The sequence below is a fragment of the Engystomops pustulosus genome, chromosome 8 (genome assembly GCF_040894005.1).
Source record: "Engystomops pustulosus chromosome 8, aEngPut4.maternal, whole genome shotgun sequence".
NCBI classification, from domain to species: domain Eukaryota; kingdom Metazoa; phylum Chordata; class Amphibia; order Anura; family Leptodactylidae; genus Engystomops; species Engystomops pustulosus.
The window spans coordinates 33,559,761-33,583,073 of record NC_092418.1 but is presented as its reverse complement, the minus strand read 5'-3'; the positions used below and the strand labels follow the sequence as shown (position 1 = coordinate 33,583,073).

Here is a 23,313-nt window from a genome sequence, read left to right as displayed (position 1 = left end):
AAGAAAAAAGACACTTTTAAAGCAACCCACCTAAACAATACATGCAAAACACATGTGTTTAAGATGCATGCGTTCCGTCACGTGCATTTCAAAATGCATACAAAAATCAACTGTGTGAATACATCCTTAGGCTACATTCACACAACTGTTGGGGTCGTGTGTGTGTGTGTATATAAATATATATATATATATATATATATATATATATATACACACACACACACACAAGTCCCCCATAGTCTGGCAATGGGCGCACAGAGCGGTACGGTGAGGAGCTGTGGGTGGTGTAATTTTTTGCGACTTTTGACAGCGTTTTCATTGCTATCATTTTTAGGACTGTTATGGGGTTAACGCAGTGAAAAACGTTATTATATTTTGATAGATCGGGCATTTTCGGACGCGGCGAAACCTAATGTGTTTATGATTTTTACTGTTTATTAATATTTATATCAGTTCTAGGGAAAGGGGGGGATTTGAAATTTTAAGGTTTTTTATTATTATTAATTTTTTTTACACTTTTTTTTATTTTCACTTTTACTATTTTTCAGACCCCCTAGGGTACATTAACCCTAGGTTGTCTGATCAATCCTATCTTATACTGCAATACTACAGTATGGCAGTATAAGGGGCGCCCATGCGCCGCCAACTTTTTGAAGCCGCTAGCAGCGATCAGTGGGTGTTACCGGTAAGCATTTGCTGCAATATGCAGCAAAGACTTACAGGCTATGGAGAGGGCTCGGCCCGCGAGCTCTCTCCATGCCCTGGGACCCGGCGCGCGCCATACTAGTACAGCGCGCGTCGGGAAGGGGTTAAGAACTATCAAGCTGGAAAATTTCCTGTATTAACCCTGTCATCTTGCCTTGCAGAAAGCAACATGGCAGGAATATGAGGAGAATATTCCTTTCATGTGGCTTTCTGCATTGGAAAGGGTTAATATGAGGAGAATATTCCTTTCATGTGGCTTTCTGCATTGGAAAGGGTTAATATGGCAATGCAAGGGTGGTAAAGGACTACCTTTACCACCCTTTCAATGCCATATTAACCCTTTCCAATGCAGAAAGCCACATGAAAGGAATATTCTCCTCATATTCCTGCAGTGCAAGTTGACAGGGTTCATATAGAAATCGAACCCTATCCACTGGGCTGCCGCCTGGTGTGTCTAAGACTGGTTATAGGCATTTCAGTCAAAGACACACCAGGCCGACATAAGCCTCCTTAGTAGTTTCTTACCTCAGAGGCCGGGAGCTGTTTGAAGCAGGTGCGGGGCGGTCCTCAGCTGTCCTCTCTCCTCTGGCGCGCGCGAACTTCTGGCGCCAGAGGAAGTCAGGGCGGTCCGCGGGACCGCGGAGGCACACGTGGGGGGCGGAGACTAAGCGCAGCGGTTTACTGCTGCGCAAACGCCGGCAACACCGCCCGGGACACAGCGGCGGTATTGCCGGCGGCAAGGCAACGTGAGGTGAGCGGCGATCGCTCCGAACGCCGCCCTCTGAACGGAGCTGCAAAATGCCGCCTGAGGCGGGATTTTCATCCCGCCTCATGGCAGAAGCGGCCCTGCACAGGCATATTTGTGATGTTTCATTTAGATGTCACTGGCATATATGTAGATTTTATTACTTATAGCACTGTCTCATCACTATTTATTAGGATCTCTTTTAATTCTTTCTTATTGCGATTCTATTCACTCTGCTTGCATGAGTCTCAGCGGTCTAGTGTGATCGCATGCTGCGGAGCTCTCAAGCTAAGTTGATGTGTCAGGTAGTCACAAATGTGCGCTCACAGATTATATCTGCACTGTGAGACGTAATTGCGCTTCACTTGTTGTCCCAAACTGGCGCGTTATACGCCGGCAGAAAGTTACACTGCTGTGTGTCGCGTGCGGACAGGAGAGCGCTTTCTCCAACTTATACTATAAGGTGCTGTATTGCTTCATTCTTTTCCCCGCGTTTGCGAGGATTTGTAGCCACTGTCAAAAGCTCCTGACACTGGTTACTTCTATTACAGAGTTGCTATCTATCCCTCATTATCATTAGTAAAACTTTCCCTACTGAACCCTACGGCCGTTTCGCCGCCATAATGCGGCTTCATCTAGGGGTGTCGGCGCTCGTTTCCGGGCGCTTTTTATTCAGATCGATTTGATTGACATTGCTTATAGCCAATCAAGTTCTTTTTGTGCATTTGCAAATTTTTTTATTGTGGCAACCCATTGAACTTGCTGGAGTTTTAATGGAGAAAAATTATTATTAATTCGATACGTATATTTTAATCACTATGTATTTATACAACTAGAGAGAGGGAATGATGTGATTCCACTCTTGCGTTTTTATAGATTACACATAAAACTCACATATGCTTTTTTTAATTAATTTGTTATGTACATATGAATTTTTGAAATATTATTGATTTTTGGTGCAGATGATGTTCTTTGTTGTAGATATTTTGTCTGCACCAGGAAGATCATATATTTATCCTATTTGTATATTCATAGCTTTTTTTCTTAATTTTTGTCCCTTTATTCTAGATAGAATGGAGGAGCTGAGGGCCTTTTTTATTATAGTGCTTTAAATACAATTATTCCATAGACCCAATAATAACAATACTAAGAGAGCCCAAGATCATGTTATATGAGTGACAGTGAGCCCTTATTAGGTGAGATCATACCTTAAAAAAAAAAAAAAAAAAAAACTTATAGAAAGCAACCAAAATTGAAGGACTCATTTAGTCCTTTGGGGCTGACGCAGTTCATTTTAAAAATCCATTCGCTTTCTTTTTGGAGCAAAATTTTATCAAGGTCGCCTCCCCTAATATTGAGTTTTTTCTGGCATATTGCCCATCCTTTCAATTCACTTAAAGGGCACCTACCACCACAAATCTACCTATAAAGGTAGATCGGGTGGTAGGTGAATCAATGGGACGTGAGGATAGCCCTTTTAAGGGCTAATCCTCACGTCCCCGCACTGTTTTATAAACTTTTATTACTTATATATGTTAATTTACTTATGCGGCTACCGGGGCGTGGAGTAGCCGCATCTGAGGTTACACGAGGCAGCTACTCCACGCCCCGGTAGCCACATTACCCCTCCTACTCACCATGTTCGGCGCGCAGCTGCTCGTAGCTGCGCGCCCTCGTCCGCCGATCCTGCCGTCTGCGCATGCGCAGAACAGCAGGCCCGCGCCTGCGCAGCCCCGGCTTCAGAGCAGTGACCGCGCAGGCGCGGGCCTGCTGTTCTGCGCATGCGCAGACGGCAGGATCGGCGGACGAGGGCGCGCAGCTACGAGCAGCTGCGCGCCGAACATGGTGAGTAGGAGGGGTAATGTGGCTACCGGGGCGTGGAGTAGCCGCCTCGTGTAACCTCAGATGCGGCTACTCCACGCCCCGGTAGCCGCATAAGTAAATTAACATATATAAGTAATAAAAGTTTATAAAACAGTGCGGGGACGTGAGGATTAGCCCTTAAAAGGGCTATCCTCACGTCCCATTGATTCACCTACCACCCGATCTACCTTTATAGGTAGATTTGTGGTGGTAGGTTTCCTTTAATCTTCCTTGGTGGACTATATTCATGTGTCTAGCCACAGGTGTGGGTTGGAACACAACTTTTTCTTTTTTGCATTTTTCTTCCTCTTTCCTATAGTTTTTTATTTTATTCAGATGCTCTCTAATCCTCACCTTCAGTTCTCTCTTAGTCTTGCCCACATAATGCAGATTGCATGTGCATTGTAGTATATAGATTATCCCTTTTGATGCACATGTTATATGTTCTTCAATTGCGAATACATTTCCCATGTTGTCTGTGAAATTATTCTTTTTAATCAGAATCTGACATCCTGTGCATATCCCACAGGGAAAGAATCCTGGATATTTGGTCTTTTTGTGAATTTTTTGATGTATATAGTGGCTACTCGTAATTTGATCCCCTATTGTGACACTTTTCCTATATCCACAGGTTGCTTTCTCACTTATTGAGCTCTTTAAATCTGGGTCTGACTGTAAAGTTGTCCAGTACTTTTTAAGGATGTTTTTCATTTCGATCCACTGGGTGTGATAACGTGTGATGAATCTTATTTCCTCATCCTTTGTTTTTTCTTTCACCTTCAAGAGGGTCCTTCGGTCAGTTCTCAGTGCTATATTATATGCAGTTTTTATGCATCTATTGCTGTAATGTCTCTGTTTCAAGCGTTCCTTAAGATCTTTGGCTCCTTCTTTAAATTTTTCAAAGGAAGAGCAATTTCTTCTCATCCTTAGGAATTCTCCTTTGGGAATCCCCTGGATTGTTCTTGGCAGATGAGCACTCCGTGCATCTAAGATGCTATTGGTTGCTGTCTTTTTCCTATAAAGCTCTGTCTCTACTTTCCCATCTTTACCTTGATTTATCTTTAGATCTAAGAATGGTATTTGGTTTCTGCTATGTTCTACCGTAAGCTTGATGTTAAGTTCGTTCCTATTCAGAGCCTGAAAGTACTCTTGGAGTTCGTTTTCATTGCCTTTCCAGATGCATACCACATCATCTATATATCGGCGCCACAATGTAATGTGGTCTTTCCATCCCAGGTGGTTGTCTCTGAAAACTTCCTCTTCCTCCCACCAGCCTAAAAATAGATTCGCAAAGGTGGGTGCACAGGCTGCCCCCATGGCTGTGCCATGAATTTGCAAGTAGAAGCGGCCACAGAAGGTAAAGTAGTTTCTTGTGAGGACGAAACGCAGGAGTTTGAGTACAAACTCTCTGCGAGCTGGACTGTACTCCGGATCTTTCAGGAGGAAATATTCCACTGCTTTGCATCCCACATCATGCCCTATGCTTGTATATAGGCTTTCTACGTCACACGTTGTTAAAATTTCATCTGGTTCTAGTTTTATGCCATCTAGTTCTTGTAGTACTTGCATTGTATCTCTGGTGTAAGATGGTAACTGATACACATATTTCCGTAATTCGTTGTCCAGCCATTGACTGGCTTTTTCTGTGAGACAACCAATGCCCGACACTATTGGTCTACCAGGTGGGCACTCTATGTTCTTGTGTACCTTAGGCAACATGTAAAAAGTTGCCACTTTAGGATGTTTATTTTCTAAAAAATTCCTCTCTTGTTTCGTTATTGCTCGATTCTCCAGTCCTTCTCTGATAAGATTATCATAATCTCTCTGGAAATCTTTTGTTGGGTCTGCCCATAGGGCTTTATAGCAGTTTTTATTATGTAATTGTTTATGAGCTTCAGCTACATATTGATCTTTAGGCCAAATAACCACATTACCCCCTTTATCCGATTTTTTAAAAACTACACTATCCAAATTCTTCAGTTCTTTGAGTGCAATACGTTCGTCTTTAGTTAGATTGTCCTTGAAGGTGGTGTCTGGGAGGGCCATTATTTCAGTTGAAACTAAATCAATGAAGACTTTTACCTGGGGGTTCTTATCTAAGGAGGGCATATTTTGGGATTTAGGTCTCAAAATCTTCTTTTCATAAGATATACTTCTTCCTGATTTATCTTGTTCTCTGATTAAATTTATTAATGTATCAAGATCTTCATCTATATTAGGTCTGTAGAAATTCTCCATCCATAGGGCTTCCAGGCTTTCCAGAGCTTCTTCCTCCACTTCCACCCTATCTTCCTGGATGGCTAAGTCTCCTGATTGTGAAAAGAGTTTTTTGTATATTAGCTTCCTGCCAAATAGATGTAAATCTTTTATACATTCAAATTTGTTGAGGCGTCTTGGTAGACAAAAGTTAAGACCTTTCTTAAGTACTGTACATTGAGCTCCTGTTAGTACATGTTTTGAGAGGTTTAGAATTTGCATATCCTTTGTTCCCATTTGGGGTTGGGAGTTTAGTGTTTTATTCTCCCTCTTCCTCTCATTCTCCCTCTGTGATAGCTTTGTCCTCTTCTCTGTTCTCTGAATCCCCATTTCAGACGATCCCTTAAAAAATGGGGGGGGGGGGGGGGGACCTCTAGGACAGTAGAAGTCGGGATGGGTTCTAGATTCTCTGTTCTAGGTGTGTGACTCTTGGGTCTTTCTCTCCTACCCTCCTCGTTTTCTGGCTCTGTCTCAGCCTCTGAGTAGTCACTTGTCTCCACTTCACTGGTTTCCCGAGTTCCTGTCTGTTCTCTATTGTACTGTACCCTATCCGATTTTTTCCCCCAGGTATAGATTTGTCCAGTCTTATAGTCCTTCAGATCCCTTTGATATTTTCTCTTCTTTTTCTCTTTGATTTTACTCTCTGCTCTATCTACTTGGTTTAAGGTTTTCTGAAATTTGTCCTCAAAACTTTCAAAGGTTGTCCCTATTTTCTCAAGTTTCTCTATTGTATTACTAATCTGTGGTTCTATTTGCTCCAGTGTATGTTTTTCATCTTCTATCAAGATATGCATTAGTGTTCGGGAACATTCTATTAGACTGGTTTCCCATTTATTTTTTAAGCCTGGCTTGCTTAATTCATAGGTGGGAAAAATTGGGATTCTCAGTCCTCTGGTTGTGAGATTCTCAGTTAAATATTGTTCTAATGTTCTTTTGGTCCACCATGATCTAGACTGTTTGATAGATAACTCTTTGAAATCATTGAGTAGGTCATTTAGTTCTTTTTCTGGATTAACTTCACTACTGTTAATACCATCCTTCAAAAATACATTGCCTGCCTCGCTGTTTTGGTTGACAAATCTTTGTTTAACTCTGTCAGCTAAGTTCTGGGTCGCCATTAGGTATTGACTCTTTTGTAATCTACAAACTTCTGTAAGGAAGTTGTGTCCAAGCAGGACACTCTTTAGGTATAATAATGAAGTCAGAAGAATTATTGTTATTCTTGTGTAAATAGTTATATTTTAGTAGTTTTATGTGTAATCTATAAAAACGCAAGAGTGGAATCACATCATTCCCTCTCTCTAGTTGTATAAATACATAGTGATTAAAATATACGTATCGAATTAATAATAATTTTTCTCCATTAAAACTCCAGCAAGTTCAATGGGTTGCCACAATAAAAAAATTTGCAAATGCACAAAAAGAACTTGATTGGCTATAAGCAATGTCAATCAAATCGATCTGAATAAAAAGCGCCCGGAAACGAGCGCCGACACCCCTAGATGAAGCCGCATTATGGCGGCGAAACGGCCGTAGGGTTCTGTAGGGAAAGTTTTACTAATGATAATGAGGGATAGATAGCAACTCTGTAATAGAAGTAACCAGTGTCAGGAGCTTTTGACAGTGGCTACAAATCCTCGCAAACGCGGGGAAAAGAATGAAGCAATACAGCACCTTATAGTATAAGTTGGAGAAAGCGCTCTCCTGTCCGCACGCGACACACAGCAGTGTAACTTTCTGCCGGCGTATAACGCGCCAGTTTGGGACAACAAGTGAAGCGCAATTACGTCTCACAGTGCAGATATAATCTGTGAGCGCACATTTGTGACTACCTGACACATCAACTTAGCTTGAGAGCTCCGCAGCATGCGATCACACTAGACCGCTGAGACTCATGCAAGCAGAGTGAATAGAATCGCAATAAGAAAGAATTAAAAGAGATCCTAATAAATAGTGATGAGACAGTGCTATAAGTAATAAAATCTACATATATGCCAGTGACATCTAAATGAAACATCACATATATGCCTGTGACTTCTAATTGAAAGATCTCACATCGCACTCTGCTAAATGTGAGCTGACTCGGTGTGTGTGTGAAGAAACAGACACACGGAGCACAACGACTTGCAACATTGTTTCTTTAATGATGTGTGAACAGATAATTGATCTCTAAACAAACAACATAGGACAAAGATAACTAAGGTTACTTATTACATGAAGTTGCTAGCAAAAGAATGGTGGAATAAGAATTCTACCAACCCTCTTATGAATCCCTCAACTCAGGGGATCACATGCAAATTAAATTATAGGGGTCTATACTTGCATGTAGGGGAAGAATATCCCCAAAACTTTCCCTATCAGTTTTTTGATTTTAATAAATTTCACTCAATTTAATTAAGAGCATTATCTTTTTTAGAATAATAAAGAATAAAAGTTAATTTTTACTGCCACTTTTCCCTTCTTTTCCCATTCTCCTTTTGAATAAAAATGTTCAAGAAACCAGTCTGAGATGATTCCAGCTTTATGACATGGCGCATTATCCTGCTGAAAGTAGCCATCAGATGTTGGGTACATTGTGGTCATAAATGGATGGACATAGTCAACAACAATACTCGGGTAGGCGGTGGCGTTGCAACAATGCTCAATTGGTACCAAGGGGCCCAAGTGCCAAGAAAATATTCCCCACACCATGACACCACCACCACCAGCCTGAACCGTTGATACAAGGCAGGATGGATCCATGCTTTCATGTTGTTGACGCCAAATTCTGACCCTACCATCCGAATGTCGCAGCAGAAATCGAGACTCATCAGACCAGGCAACGTTTTTCCAATCTTCTACTGTCCAATTTCGATGAGCTTGTGCAAATTGTAGCCTCAGTTTCCTGTTCTTAGCTGAAAGGAGTTGCACCCGGTGTGGTCTTCTGCTGCTGTAGCCCATCTGCCTCAAAGTTCAACGTACTGTGCGTTCAGAGATGCTCTTCTGCCTACCTTGGTTGTAACGGGTGGCGATTTGAGTCACTGTTGCCTTTCTATCAGCTCAAACCAGTCTGCCCATTCTCCTCTGACCTCTGGCATCAACAAGGCATTTTCGCCCACAGAACTGCCGCTCACTGGATGTTTTTTCTTTTTCGGACCATTCTCTGGAAACCCTAGAGATGGTTGTGCGTGAAAATCCCAGTAGATCAGCAGTTTCTGAAATACTCAGACCAGCCCTTCTGGCACCAACAACCATGCCACGTTCAAAGGCCTCAAATCACCTTTCTTCCCCATACTGATGCTCGGTTTGAACTGCAGGAGATTGTCTTGACCATGTCTACATGCCTAAATGCACTGAGTTGCCGCCATGTGATTGGCTGATTAGAAATTAAGTGTTAACAAGCAGTTGGACAGGTGTACCTAATAAAGTGGCCGGTGAGTGTACGTCCCCCATAGACGGCAATGGGCGCACAACTCCCTACGGGAGCGGTACGGTGCAGCACAGGTGTGGTGTCAAATTGTGGTTTGACTTTTTGCCTAAAAAGTAGAACATATGAAACTTAGAAATTTGTAATTTTTCAAATTTCTCCTCAATTATTGAATTTTTACCACCCAAAAAGTAACTGATCCGAGAAAAATCAGAGAAAATGTCTCACAAGAAAACAATCGCAAATTCACAGGGATATTTTAAAGTGTTGAAAAGTTATTACCACAGGAAAAGACACTGGTCAATTTTTTGAAAAAAGGACTGAGCCCTAACTTACAAACAGGCTGCGTCCTCAATGGGGTTAAAAAATAAAATAAAAAAATATGTTTTGCCATATTCTGAACTGTAACTTATTCTTACTTCAGCGCATGGAGTTTCTTTGCAGGGTAAGCTGATGTTTTATTTATACCATAATGAGCCTATAATACCTTAATGACCCTTTGATCACTTTTAAATTTTATTGATGCTAAAAAGTAAAAAGAACTGCAATATAGAGGTTTTTTTTGCTCTTACCACTTTCACAATATGGGATAAACATTTTTAGATTTTGATAGACAAGTCTTTAAAGATGTCATTTATATTTATGCATTTGAATATGCATTCTAGGAAAAAGGGGGTGAATTAAATCAAACTTTTTTTTTACCTTTTTAATTTTGTTTTTTTTATACGTTTTAAAGCTGCGTGAACCTTTGTGGGTCTGCTCACTCATACAATATACAGAAATATGACTGCATTGTACTTTATTGTGAATATACTATTCTAATACAGCCTCCCTCAATTACTTATGATATATAGGTCCTCCCCCATTCTGCTGATTTTATTATGATATACAGAGCATAATACTAATTGAATAAAATATTAATCATTATAGGCAATATATTTCGTATTGCCTATTTTTTTTTTTTTTTTAAAGAAGTCATTTTACTCTAGCACCTGCAACCATTCACACATTTTGCTATTCTTGATGATTCAGTCAATCATGATGATTTTGACAGGGAGAATTTGAAACATTTTTTCTGATGTAAACTATAAATAAATACTGTAACAAAATTAGAAAAAAAATTATTGGAATAAATACTGAGGCCCCTAATTTTAACACACTGGGAAAAACTATTGACTCAAGTATAAGCCTAGTATATAGCCTGCCAGCTCATACCCCCTGTTTATAGCCAGAAGCCCCTTGCCCCCAGTATAAAGCCAGCCCTTTGCCCCAGTATATTTCCAGCAGCCCCTATCCCCCAATATATAGACTATAGCCCCCATTATATAGCCTGCTTCCCCTGCCCCCCTAGTATATAGCCAGCAGCCCTTGCCACTCCCCAGTATATAGCCTGCAGCCCCTGCCCCCCAGTATATAGTCAGCTTCCCCTGTCCCTAGTATATAGCCATCTGCTCCTGCCCCCCAGCCTGCAGCTCCCTTCCCCCTGAGTATATAGCCTGCTTCCCTGCCCCTAGTATATAACCATCAGCTCCTGTCCCCCCAGTATATAGGCTGTAGGCCCTGCCCCTGGTATATACCCTGTAGCCTCCTCTTAAAGGTATACCCAGCCTATAGGAAAAAAAATAAATTATAGCAAAAAACTCTACTGGGGTGGCAGAGTTTGCACTAGTATTTACCAAGAGATATTATAAGCCTAGTCAGTCCAAATGAATTAACCCCACTGTGTTTAATGCACATTCACATTTCCATATTCCACATGTATTTACCACCTTCATTCCCTTCATGCAGCAGCTTTAAGAAGTCTTGTATAGTCCATCACTTCTTGCCCCAATCCAGGACAGCAACGGTGGAGATGTATAATCAGTGGGAGGGTTAGAAAATTGCACACAAAGATTGAACTGAGTACAGAGAAGAGAAGCATGTGCAACGCCCCTGCCAACATATAGGCAAGGGGGTCGTTTTGAATAAGGCCCTCTACCTGTCAGGATCATTATAATAAGTCTGATCAACTCAACCAAGTGATAATGCAGGGATATCTCAGGTAATAGCAGCTGTAGCCTCCGTCTGGAAAGGCAATAGTTAAGTGGGTGTAGAATGTTATCCAACGATGTGACTGTATGGTAAACCCATCCATTACCCAAGGACTTATCTTACAGACACTCAGGGGTTGCCCCAGGGAGAACCAGTACATCAGCCTCTCCCTCCATATTTCTTGCACACACCACTTGCTGGAGACCTGCCAGGCTGCCCTCTGGTCCCCATACCAAGCACTGTGACATCAGTGTGCCCAAGGCTGCAACTGCCAGCCACTCCGGTATTCTGGGCCCCGGCTGCCTCCAGGCCCCAAGAAAAGGCTAGGCCCAGGTGGGGGACAGGGGCATAACTTGAGTGGGTACAGAGGCTTAGGGGGCCCTGATGGTATCACTTTCCCATATGAGAGGACTATTACTATAAACCATACATTATAGCTGGGGGCCTGGCACAGACTTTGCACTGGGGCCCATCATCTTCTAGTTACGCCACTGGTGGGGGATGTTGCACAGGCTGGAGGAAAGGGTTAGAAAACAGATAGGAGACAGATATGACATGAACCTATTGTCTTCTTGATCTACTACCTTGGTCTGACTCTTCTCACATTCACCCCCACCCTCTGACTACAGTCTATTCCAGAAACAGGAGGGGTGAGTACTGTAGCAGCAGACTATACCGGGAGCTGATTTGGTGGTGGGGATAATAACTTTTTTTTTGGGAGAGATGAGAAAGCACTCATGCTCCACACATGCTGCTTATTTGTCAGTAATAAAAGTACAACTGCCCCTACTTGGTTACAGGCTGTGGCAGTGTAGCAGCTGGGTGAGGAGTTAAGAGCAGGTAAGGGCTCCGGGTGGCTGCACTGCCTACAGCTTGCTGCACTGGCTTTCTGTAGTTCACACTCAGTACATGGGGTGGGCAGCATAGTCCCAGTACCATGACAGGAACACTGAGTGATATTTAGACTATGAGCAAAACGAATATCTAGGCAGTTACATACCTCCACCTACCCCTCGTCTCAACCTTGCCTTCAGGTAGGGCATGACATATCCTTTAGATCATCTCCTCTTTTATGTAAAATCTCTGTCATTTACCAACAAAAATAATATGACCATATTTAGAACCATATTTTTGAGATCATATAAAATATCATCTAAAAGTGACTCATCTCAATGTGGCTCTTCTCTGCTCGTTTGCACACAAGGGGACAGATGTATTATCGTATCTGTGGCAAAAAAATGCCGGGATTTTACATTTTGTTTTGGCGCAGAATTGTTGCTGATCATTTATAATGAGTTTGCGCCAGAAAGAACAGATGTTTCCGATGATCCCAACTCCTCTGGGGGTTTTTTTGGCACAAATGGGCGTGACCTAGCTTTTCCACATAATCCGTCACATTTATGTGTATTTTGGCGGCATTTTTTGGCGCAAATTTTGGCGCACAACAGACCAGGAAAAAAATGGTCAGAGAGCAAAATGAAGGCGCAGCCCATGTATGATTTTGGCGCACATATCATTGATGTCGGCATTTTTATGGCGCACAACTGATTAGTTCCGTCTACCCATTAATTACTAACAGCCGTGCCCCACTTTAATACATCGGGCTGTGCTTTCCGGAGACTGATCTCCAATGCCGACAGTCGTGCTTGTGCCAGAATTAGTAAATCCCCCCCCCCCCCAAGGTGTTTGGAGGGGATTTCTTCTATGGGTAATCACGCAAGTTTTTACATAAAAGAGGTCATTCTAGAAAGAAGAATCCATATACTGCCAGAGGGGGCTGCGGGTTTAGTCTAGTAAAAGCTGGTGATTAGTAGTCGCGGCTTAGATTTTCGGTGCTGTCTTTGTAATTCCTAATTCCTTAAGGCACATTGTTCTTAATTCTATTATTATTATGTGCTTTTGAGTCCTACGGCACAGAAAGTGAACGTTATTACCTTGACTATGCAGTAAAGCTCCTGCGGTCTAATAATTTACATACCATATACTTGAATTTTTGGTGAATTTCTTCCTCATTCTATCGCTTCCCTGAAATGATGTGGTACAGCATGTTTTAGGTTTTAGCATGTTTTAGGTGCAGCAAAACCTATAAATATTGCAACACTTACTGTACATTTGATCAGGCACAATGGGGCACCACATCCTATTCTTACTCCTGATATCATGCACGTATGCATCAGAATGGTTCACAACGATGCCCTCATCAATGGAGACAACCAGTGGTATGTAGGGGGGCATGACAAAACGGTCAATGATTTTTTTTTTTATTAACTTCTACAAATAGTTTTTTATTATATCAATTTTGTACTTACAATATTAAGAAGTGAAAGTCTTAAGGACCTTAAGGATGTAGATCTTTTGATTCTGCAGAAATTTTAACCGCCATTTATCCGTTTTTTTCGTAAATTCCTTTGACAAGCCATAACTTTTATATTTTTCGTCCATTGTAGCTGTATGGGGTCTTGTTTTTTCGTTGACAAAATGTAGTTTTAGTAGCACAATTTTGGGTTTTATATGCTCTACTGGGGATTTTTTAAATTAACCATTTCTGTGGTTAATAACAAATTCTGACTTTTTTTTACTAATAAAACTTTTCTGCCCATATCGTGAAACCTAAATAACATTATGGCTGAGATTTATTAAAGCCTCTGCGCCAATTTTTTTTTTTTTTCTGACTTTGCACATTCTTTTCAATGCCAATTGCTTGCATGTGTATTTATAAAGTGTCCACAATATTATTGTGTCATGGCTGCCCTATATCCCACGCGACACAAGATTCTGCATGGAAGGGGGCGTTCCAGTGCACAGTCAGACTCTGCACCACATTCATCATCCAGTTTCTGACAGAATTGTGTTGCAAGCCCTATGTTAAAGGTGCACCAAAAAAAGTTGGTGCACTCTGTCGGAGCAGTGCAAGGGGTTCCAGATTCATGAAGAAAGGGCTAGAAATCATGAACCTGGCGCCCTCTGTATACTAAACAGGCAAACTACACAAAGAGGTTATTTATCATGGGTTTTCCTGGGCTTTTTTGGTATTAAAAAGTCTCAAAGTAGTCACATTGAGAGTTTTTGACACTTTTTACTGCTAGAAAGTCTCACAGGACTATATACACCTCTTCATTAATTTGGCATAAACATAGAACTACTGCTAGTGCTACGCCATGCAAAACCACATTTATGACAAATTTACACCAGTCCCCTGCTGGTCTATGTGCTGAGACTTTTTATGCATTTTGAGACTTTTTTGGGACTTTTTAAAAAAAAAATCCCAAACAGAAAATAGACTATAAGACCATTTATTAAATGAATCTGATGGGCAGTGGAGCTCCAAAAATAGACATAGAACTGTCCCAAGGAGCCACCCTAATGATAAATAACCTCCAAAGTGCAGTTTGCACTATTTTTGATAAATATGGGGCAATATTTTTTTTCTATTTGTCAAAACCCATAGTTACCAAATGTTTAGGGTTTTTTTTTTTATTACCTTCCTATGCATAATGAAATACTTTTGGGGTGATAAAAAACTTTTTGCAACGCCACCCTCCATGTGCCATAAGTTTTGAAGTTTGTGTGTGAGGCCTTATTTTTGCAAAAAAACATGTAGATTTTATTTGAAAACACATTAGGAGTCCAAAAGTTTTTTGATTGCGACTAATATAAATTTTTTAAAAATTACTATATAGTATTCCCAATACCCCAGAATTAATGCTGCTAAGGTGTACACCACCAATATGTAGTGACAATTTCTATTCATATAAAAGAGGGGAAAATATAGGGAAAAAATATATTCTCCCCCTTTTTCCTAATAGAAATTGCAATATAATTTTTTGTGTGATGGATGATTAACCCCATAAAGACCTGGCCATTTTTTGTTTTTTCATTTCCATTTTTCACTCCCCACCTTCAAATATCCATAACTTTTTTTATGTTTACACGTAAAGAGCTGTGTGACAGCTTGTTTTCTGCGTAACAAATTGCACTTCATAGTGATGGTATTTAATATTCCATGCCGTGTACTGGGAAGCAGGAAAAAAATTCCAAATGCAGTGAAAAGGGTGAAAAAATGCATTTGTGCCGTTTTCTTGTGGGCTTGGATTTCATAGCTTTCACTGTGTGCCCCAAATGACAGGTCTACTTTATTATTTGGGTCGGTACGATTACAGGGATACCAAATTTGTATAGGTTTTATAATGTTTTCATATCTTTACAAAAAGTAAAACTTCCTGTACAAAATTTTTTGGGAGGATTTTGCCGTTTTTTGGCACTAATAACTTTTTCAAACATTGGTGTATGGAGCTGTGGGTGGTGTAATTTTTGTGACTTTTGATGATGTTTTCAATGCTACCGTATATATAACGGTATGACCTTTTGATGACTTTTTATTAAATTTTATATATTTTTCAAAATGGCAAAGTGCCATTTTTTATTTTGGGTGCTATTTTCTGTTACACGGTTAAACGCAGTGAAAATCTGTTATTATATTTTGATATGTCGAGCATTTTCAGACGAGATGATACCTAACTTGTTTATGATTTTTACTGTTTATTTATATTTATATGACTTCTAGGGAAAGGGTGGTGATTTAAATGTTTAGGTTTTTTTATTATAATTTTTTTTACCTTTTTTTTATTTTTACTATTTTTCAGACTCCCTAGCCCTAGGTTGTCTGATCGATCCTACCATATACTGCCATACAACAGTATGGCAGTATATGGGGACTTTCATCCTCATATATTACGATGTGCAATTAGTACATTGTAATGAATTGGTTAAAACGAGACAGCCTTGGGTCTTCAGAAGACCCAAGGCTGTCATAGCAATGGATCCACAAGGGGACACTTAAATGAGATTGTTTGATCTCTTATATAATGCACTGAACTTCTTAGGTAGTGCAATGAATAATATCTCTCCTGAAGTTAGTACCATCCAAATGATCCAATGAAGTTAAAGAATTTAAAATAGCATTAGTACCCTTCTAGTTACAGAGACTGTGACTTTTGCCTAAAAGTGGGCACTGTGATTATTATCTATAAGGGGGCACTATGACTATTAACTAAAAGTGAGAACTGTGACTATTAAATTAAAGGGGGCACGGTGACTTGGCATATGCAGGCACATATAGGTCATGCCAGTGTCTCAGGCTATTTAACAATGTGTTCAGCTTTGCGGTTGCCCTCAAAGAGTAGAGTGTGATTGTAATCCTGTATAAATGTAACTGCTACACAGTAGACACATTCATAAATTTATAAAATTACATTTGGCCTCATAAGGCCGATGTGGAACACGATAAAAGTGAGTTTGACGCCCCTGGACCGGAAGGATCTCTAGTACGGATAGATGGCTGCTTCGGAAATAACAGAATCTTATCTGCTTGACAAAAATACTAAACTACATGATCAATGCTCAGTAAATAAATATGGGTAATTTTACAAAAAAGGCCCGGATAAGACCTCACTGAGACCCATTGGTCAACAACTAAAGATTCCTTTTCTTTTCGTCTTAACTTAAAGGAAACCTACCACTTCTGAAGGTAGGTATGAGATGCAAACACCGGGCACCAGCTCAGGGTGAGCTGGTGCCGGTGCTTAGTCTCGTTAGTGTTAAAACCGCGGTATCGCGGTTTTAACACTTTTTAAACTTTCTAGCAGAAACTGCTTCGGCGCTGCGTGCGCACGATCGTGCGCGCGCCTACATTGGAAATGCCGCAGGCGTTGCGCGCGCACGGTCGCGCGCAGCGCCGAAGCAGTTTCTACTATAAAGTTTAAAAAGTGTTAAAACCGCGATACCGCTGTTTTAACACTAACGAGACTAAGCACCGGCACCAGCTCACCCTGAGCTGGTGCCCGGTGTTTGCATCTCATACCTATCTTCAGAAGTGGTAGGTTTCCTTTAAAAAATTTCAGTGAGACACTACAAAGAATAAAATTTAAAAATCCCCAGGACCTAGAGTAACCGATGTAATAATAGGGATATATTTTCTTTGTTTATTGGTGGCCTGAGTGGTGTATAGTCTGGTGTGTTAACTTTTTCACACTGTCAATATTTTCTTTTTAGCACAGGATATAGAGAGGAAAGTGTCACTAAATCACAGATAAATAGTAAATACTTGGGACACTAGGTGTCACCCCTGAGTCTCCATTCATCAATTACATCTAGTGATATGATACACCGTTACTCTCTCTCTCAGTGATGTTATTAGTACCGTAAATGTCACTGTGATTATGGCAATAGTAAGGAGGTTGGAGTGTGGGCACTCCCGCTTGCTATCTCTGCTGTGTCACTTCAAAGAAGCTTTCCAACCTCAATCACACTTGTAATGTCTTGGGCACACATACTGTACACCATCCATATATCCACATTCAGATATTTCCACTGATTATTCCTATCTACATATGTATTATATAGGTCCTTTGATCGCTAAATAAAAAGTGATTGAGCACTACAGCCCCCCGACATGTTTTGCCGCATGCGTGGCGTCCTCAGGGATGCCGAGGCACACTGAGCACTTACATGCACCATGAAAAAGAAGGGAAGCGACACATGCAGGATATCAAGAGCACGATGTTAGTGAATCGCGGCAGAGTGCATTATCGTCGGACAATGCACTTTCGGTGAACTCCTCCGGACGGGTAAGTAAATGTGCTCCAGTATGTGTAAGTGTGGCAGGATAATAGGTAATTTACCAATATACATCTAATAATAGTTCTGCTCCGCTTTCCTGATATGTAAAGTGAGGCCTCCTGTCTTTTACCTCATCAGCCAGACATTCCTGTACATACAATAGCAGCAGATGGAGGGTCATGTGATCCTATCTGTCCATGAGCAATCGCCAGTTGGAGATCACATGACCCTGCAGCCATTTTATGGACAGCAATATCTGATGAGCTAAAAGACAGGAGGCTTCACTTCACATATCAAGAAAGCGAAAAAGAACTATTAATAAATGTATATTGATAAATTACCTATTATTCTGCCCCTACACTTACACACACATTACAAGATACATGAGATAAAGTGGCCAACCCCTTTAAAGGAAACCTGTAGGCTACTTAATGCTGATGCCGGCACATAGTTTAGTGAGGCTCGGCGAACTTTAGTTTAGCTAAAAAAACGATTTTCTTACATATGTAAATGAGCCCTCTGGTGCTACCCTACGTCGTCTTCGGGCTGGCGATGGCTTCCAATGTTTAATATGTCTTCATATTACCCGTCCTCCTTCAGGTGCAGAGAGCTGTGACGTCATCAAGCTCTCGGCACCTATCGCCGGCCGGCTGTGCGAGGCTTAGTGTTTGCGCATGCGCGATATGTGCCGAGAGCTTGGTAACGTCACGGTTCTCGGCACCTGAAGGAGGACGGGTAATATGAAGGAGGCGGGAATAAGTAAACATCGGAAGCCATCGCCAGCCCGAAGATGACATAGGTTAGCACCGTAGGGCTCATTTACATATGTAAGAAAATCTTTTTTTTAGCTAAACTAAAGTTCACCGAGCCTAACTAAACTATGTGCCATGCGAGCAGTGGTAGGTTTCCTTTAATGTAACCTTTTTTTGTAACTTGCTATATAGCTTGTCATCTCAGGCTGAAACTATGGGGGATGTTTATCAGTGCTTTCACGCCAGGTTGGGTCGCCCGGTGTATTCATCAAGAGGTCTATGTGTCGGCGTATGATAAATTCCACCGTATATGTAAGGCAGGTGGCCAAATTCATACAATAACTGTTTTTATGAGAAAAAATAATGCATATAAAAAGCATTTTAAAAAGTAAAAACAAGGTACAGGCAGTTCCCAGGTTATGTAAAAGATCGGTTCTTTAGTCATGTCCTTTCTTTTCTCAGGTATGGAACGGTACATTGATGCATACGTGCTGCCCCGTACCGCTCCTGTATGCCGGCGTGCACCCATTGCCATCTATGGGGGATCTATATACATGGTATATACGTCGGCTGTATATACATTCCCCATATGGCAGTGTGAATGTAGCCTTAAACTGTATATTTTATAATTGTAGCTCCAGACAACATTTTTTTTGTCCCAGTGACAATTGGATTTTCAAGATTTTGTGCTGTAATTGGACCAAGGATTATTAATAAAGCTTCATTACAGACACCTTACAGCTGATCATTGCAGTCTGGGACTATAGTAACATCCAGAGAGCTTCACCAGAGTTCACAGTGGGCAGAGAGGTCCGTCTGTAACTAGGGGTCGTCTGTAAGTCGCGTGTTCATAAGAAGGGGACCTCCTGTAGTAATGTTGTTGGCACACAAGTACTTTCTTGTTGCTGGGAGAGTTGTATGGATTTTACTGTTAAATACTGGGCAGTCATGATACATTTTTGGGTACCTATCTTTCTAGGTGGAAGTTGTATGCTGCTTTTTGTTCATTGCCTGTTTCCCTGACGGCTGCTTGTACAGGTCTTGTTTCAGTAAATGGCTAGTAATGAATTCTGATATAACTTATAGGGGCACATTTACTAAGGGTCTGTCGGACACATTATGGGTTTCCCAAATTTTTCCGTTTTGCGCTGAATAGCCCCGAGTTGCTCCGAGCACGCGATCGGATTGTGGCGCATCGGCACCGGCTTTCTTGCTTCACAAATCAAGGGCGTGGCGGTCGGACAACCCAACTGATTCGGACAAACCACAGAATTTAAAAATCATGCACCAGGAAGAAGGTGAACTCCGACGGACCTGAGCGGGGAAGCGACACCTGCAGGAAATTGGACGCACGATCTTAGTGAATCGCGGCAGCTCCGAATCCTCTTCGAACATTCCGGATCGTTGTCGTCGTCAACGGGACGGTTGAGTAAATGTGTCCCATTGAGTGCAAATGCGTAAGCACTGCAAAACTGGGGCAAATAACTGTGCAAGACTGTAATACGTATAATACGCCTGTGCTTCTTTGCATGTGCTTTTACTTTATTATCAATTGTTTTTTGCACTTTTGTGCATTTTGTTATTTTCTCACCATCCTACTGTAAGGGGGGAAGGTGCTGACCTCATCTAACATATGGTGCAGCTTTTGCAAACTGTCTATAATAGCCACCACCTGAATATAAAACAGTCACCCATTATAAACAATACTTTGTAGGAATATATGTAGATAGTTTGAAATGAAATGTAATTATTAATGTGTACATTTTTTGTTTCGTTATTAAACACTTTTTCACTAAAAAAAACCCTAAAGCAACATACCCTTAAATACATTTCCCTGCAGTCGTAGGAAAATTTATTTCAAACTAACACCCAACAGTTATGCCGCTATGGGGGTGCGTCCAATGATCATAAATTCTAAATATACAGCAGTACCCCCACAATTTGCAAAGAAAAAAATTGTGTCTCCAAGATGGCAAGCATGAGAAGACAAAAATTATATTATCTTTTTATGTAATCCTCTTTGTTCTATCAAAGCAGCTTAGTATTTTGGTACTAAAAATTGTTATGTTTTTATTCTAGGTTATGAATATGTGACTGACAACAGTGATACTCATGTGTCTTGCAATGATACAGATACAGGTACCATTAAGATATACTATATGTAGAGTATATTAGTAGAAAGGTGGAAGTAATATGAAATATCAACAATGTCTCTTTTGCAGGTAACCTTTGCTTAAAGAGGACCTGTCACTCCCCCCAAAAAATACCCCCACCAAATATGTTCCCCCTAATCCTCTCCCCAGCCCCTTTATATTTATTCAATTTACATCGCTATGGAGAGGGATGGGGGTGAGCAGCGCTCATCCCCTCCTCCGCTCCTGGGCGTGTGAATGTAGCCTATGTTTGTACAAAATACTTGAACCAATAGGGTTCAGAAGATCCAAAATACAGTAGTCTAGAAAACTCTAGCAAGCTCCAAAAAGGACTTAGCAAGCACTGGAAAATAGGCAGACAATATATGAGTGATTGGACTGGTGGCCTGGGATCCATATAAACCAGACTAGCAAGGGAAGAATGTTATTGGAGGAGGCATCTGTTCATCAAAGCTAGTTAACCGTTGGCAGCCCAGAATCAACAGGAGATATATGGCTGTGGTAGAAATCAATTAAGAGAGCCAGGAGTGAAATAAGGCAAAGTACAGATTAGTGCAGGACAGAACGCCAAAAAAGTACAAAATCACAGTCAATAACACATCTCTTGTTTAACTTTATGGGCAGTGGATGATGCTGAAGCCTGAATAAATGGCACAAATGTTATAGATGTTTTTGGTGCTACGGATAGAATTTTCAAACCCTTTCTTCTCCTTGTGGATCCCAAAGAAACGTATGAAAACACCATCAACATTAGTTCAGAAATTCAACATTTTTACCTAAACCCCAACAGACTGCCATTGGTCCAATTTTTCTAGTCATCGGTGATCATAAAGTATTGCAGGAACAATGTATTAATTGAAAATGTAACCTTTATATCACTGTCAGATAAAATACTGATCTGTTTCTAGAATTCCCGTCACTTACTGTGGTCGTAGACACATCTGGTTCAATGTCTTACTATCTCTATCAACTCCAAAATGTTGCTAAGGACCTTGTCACTCGCCTGGATTCATCTACTAAAGTAGCACGACAATACACACTGATGGAATTTAATGACCCAAGTAAGAAATGATTTTAATTCATGTTTTTTCTTTTGCATAAAGACTTATGTGAGACTTCATATCTATACCTTACCTTTGTCTATTATATAAAAGGGAATAAGTTGAGGGTTTCTCGATGGGGTCTGAGAACTATGAAAACTCATTAGGGAGGATTTGACATTAACCCCTTACTGACGAGCGCCGTGATAGTACAGCGCGCTTCGGGTGCCGGTGCATGGAGAGGGTTCACGGGCTAAGCCCTCTCCACATCCGGTAAATCTTTGGGGCATATTGCAGCAAATACTTACCGGTAACACCCATTATCGGTGCTAGCACCGTTCGCGGGTGTTATCTTGTCTATCGCATGGGTGCAGCCATTTTGCCGAAGAATGTCGCTCCTCGAGATGTCATCGGGGAGTGGCTATCCATTGCTATGACAGCCTCGGGTCTTTCAAAGACCCGAGGCTGTCTCATTTTAACCCATTCAATACAATGTGCTAATTGCACATTGTAATGTATGAGGATGAAAATTCCCATATATGCCCATATTTTTGGAGGTGGGGTGTGAAAAATGGAAATGAAAAAACAAAAAAGGGCCAGGTCGTTAAGGGGTTAAAGGTCACCTTTGTAGGCTTCTGGTGGCTTAAGCACCATGCATGCTCCACTGGGGATTCTGGGAAGGAAAGGTAGCTTGGCAGCAAAGTTTAGTCCTTATCCCCTTCTCATACAAGTACTGTATCAGGGATTCTATAGAATCAAATGCAATTCCTTCAAACTACCATACATACTCGAGTATAAGCCGACCCAAGGCCGAGGCCCGTAATTTTACCACAAAAACCTGGGAAAACCTATTGACTCGAGTATAAGCCGAGGGTGAGAAATGCATTGGTCACAGCCTCCCCATTTATATAGCCTGCCGGACCCTGCCCCATAGTATATAGCCAGCACCTGCCCCCCAGTATATAGCCTGCCAGCCCATATCCCCCAGTATATAGCCAGCCCCCTGCCCCAGTATATAGCCAGCAGCGGGGGAAGCACGAAAGGTGAGTTTTGATATATTTTTTTACTCGAGTATAAGCCGAGTTTGGGTTTTCAGCACATTTTTTGTGCTGAAAAACTAGGCTTATACTCGATTATATATATTGCAATAATTTTACCTTATACATTTTCTTTTTTTTCAGATGTTGGGCCACTACAAGTTTCCTGTTCGCCAACAGATTTTTTCAATTCCATTTATTTCCTCAGTGCCCAAAGTGGGAATGATTGTCCAGAATTAGCAATGGCCGGATTACTGCAAGCCCTGAAAGCCACCCCAGCCGGTTCTGTAGTCATATTAATTACAGATGCGTCAGCCAAGGACTATTATGACACAGATACCGTCAACCAAATATTCTCGTTATTAGATTCTTTAAAGGTTAAGGTAAATGATTGCAATGCATTCGGCAAGAATTTTTAATAATCTAGTATCCTGATGTGAACAGATCACAAGACATAAATCATTTCCACTTCTCCCTCTACATAGGTCTTCATTTTTGCTGGTTATTGTGACAGTATGTATGGATATGACTACAAGGTTTATAAAGATATTGCCACCCGCAGTTACGGCCTTGTTTTTCAAGCTTCTTATTCAACTTCCTATGTAAGTACCCGAATAGGAAATGGTTAAATGGGTATTAGAATGAAGACAAGTTTCTTAAATTTACTCAGGGTAACAAAATAACACATTCTGTAATTCAATGTTATA

The 23,313-nt window shown here is 41.0% G+C and overlaps 1 protein-coding gene across 1 annotated transcript in view; it reads left to right on the top strand.

Moving 5' to 3' along the window:
- The first annotated feature begins 13,089 nt into the window (after nt 1-13,089).
- The window catches only part of LOC140075108 (uromodulin-like), a 32,750-nt gene continuing 22,526 nt past the window's right edge, over nt 13,090-23,313 (top strand). Inside the window, exons 1-5 of the mRNA XM_072120612.1 lie at nt 13,090-13,225; nt 20,456-20,515; nt 21,438-21,590; nt 22,751-22,989; nt 23,092-23,208. Of these exons, the coding sequence (XP_071976713.1) occupies nt 13,132-13,225; nt 20,456-20,515; nt 21,438-21,590; nt 22,751-22,989; nt 23,092-23,208 (663 nt within the window). The 5' untranslated portion in view covers nt 13,090-13,131. The remainder of the gene's footprint in view (nt 13,226-20,455; nt 20,516-21,437; nt 21,591-22,750; nt 22,990-23,091; nt 23,209-23,313) is intronic.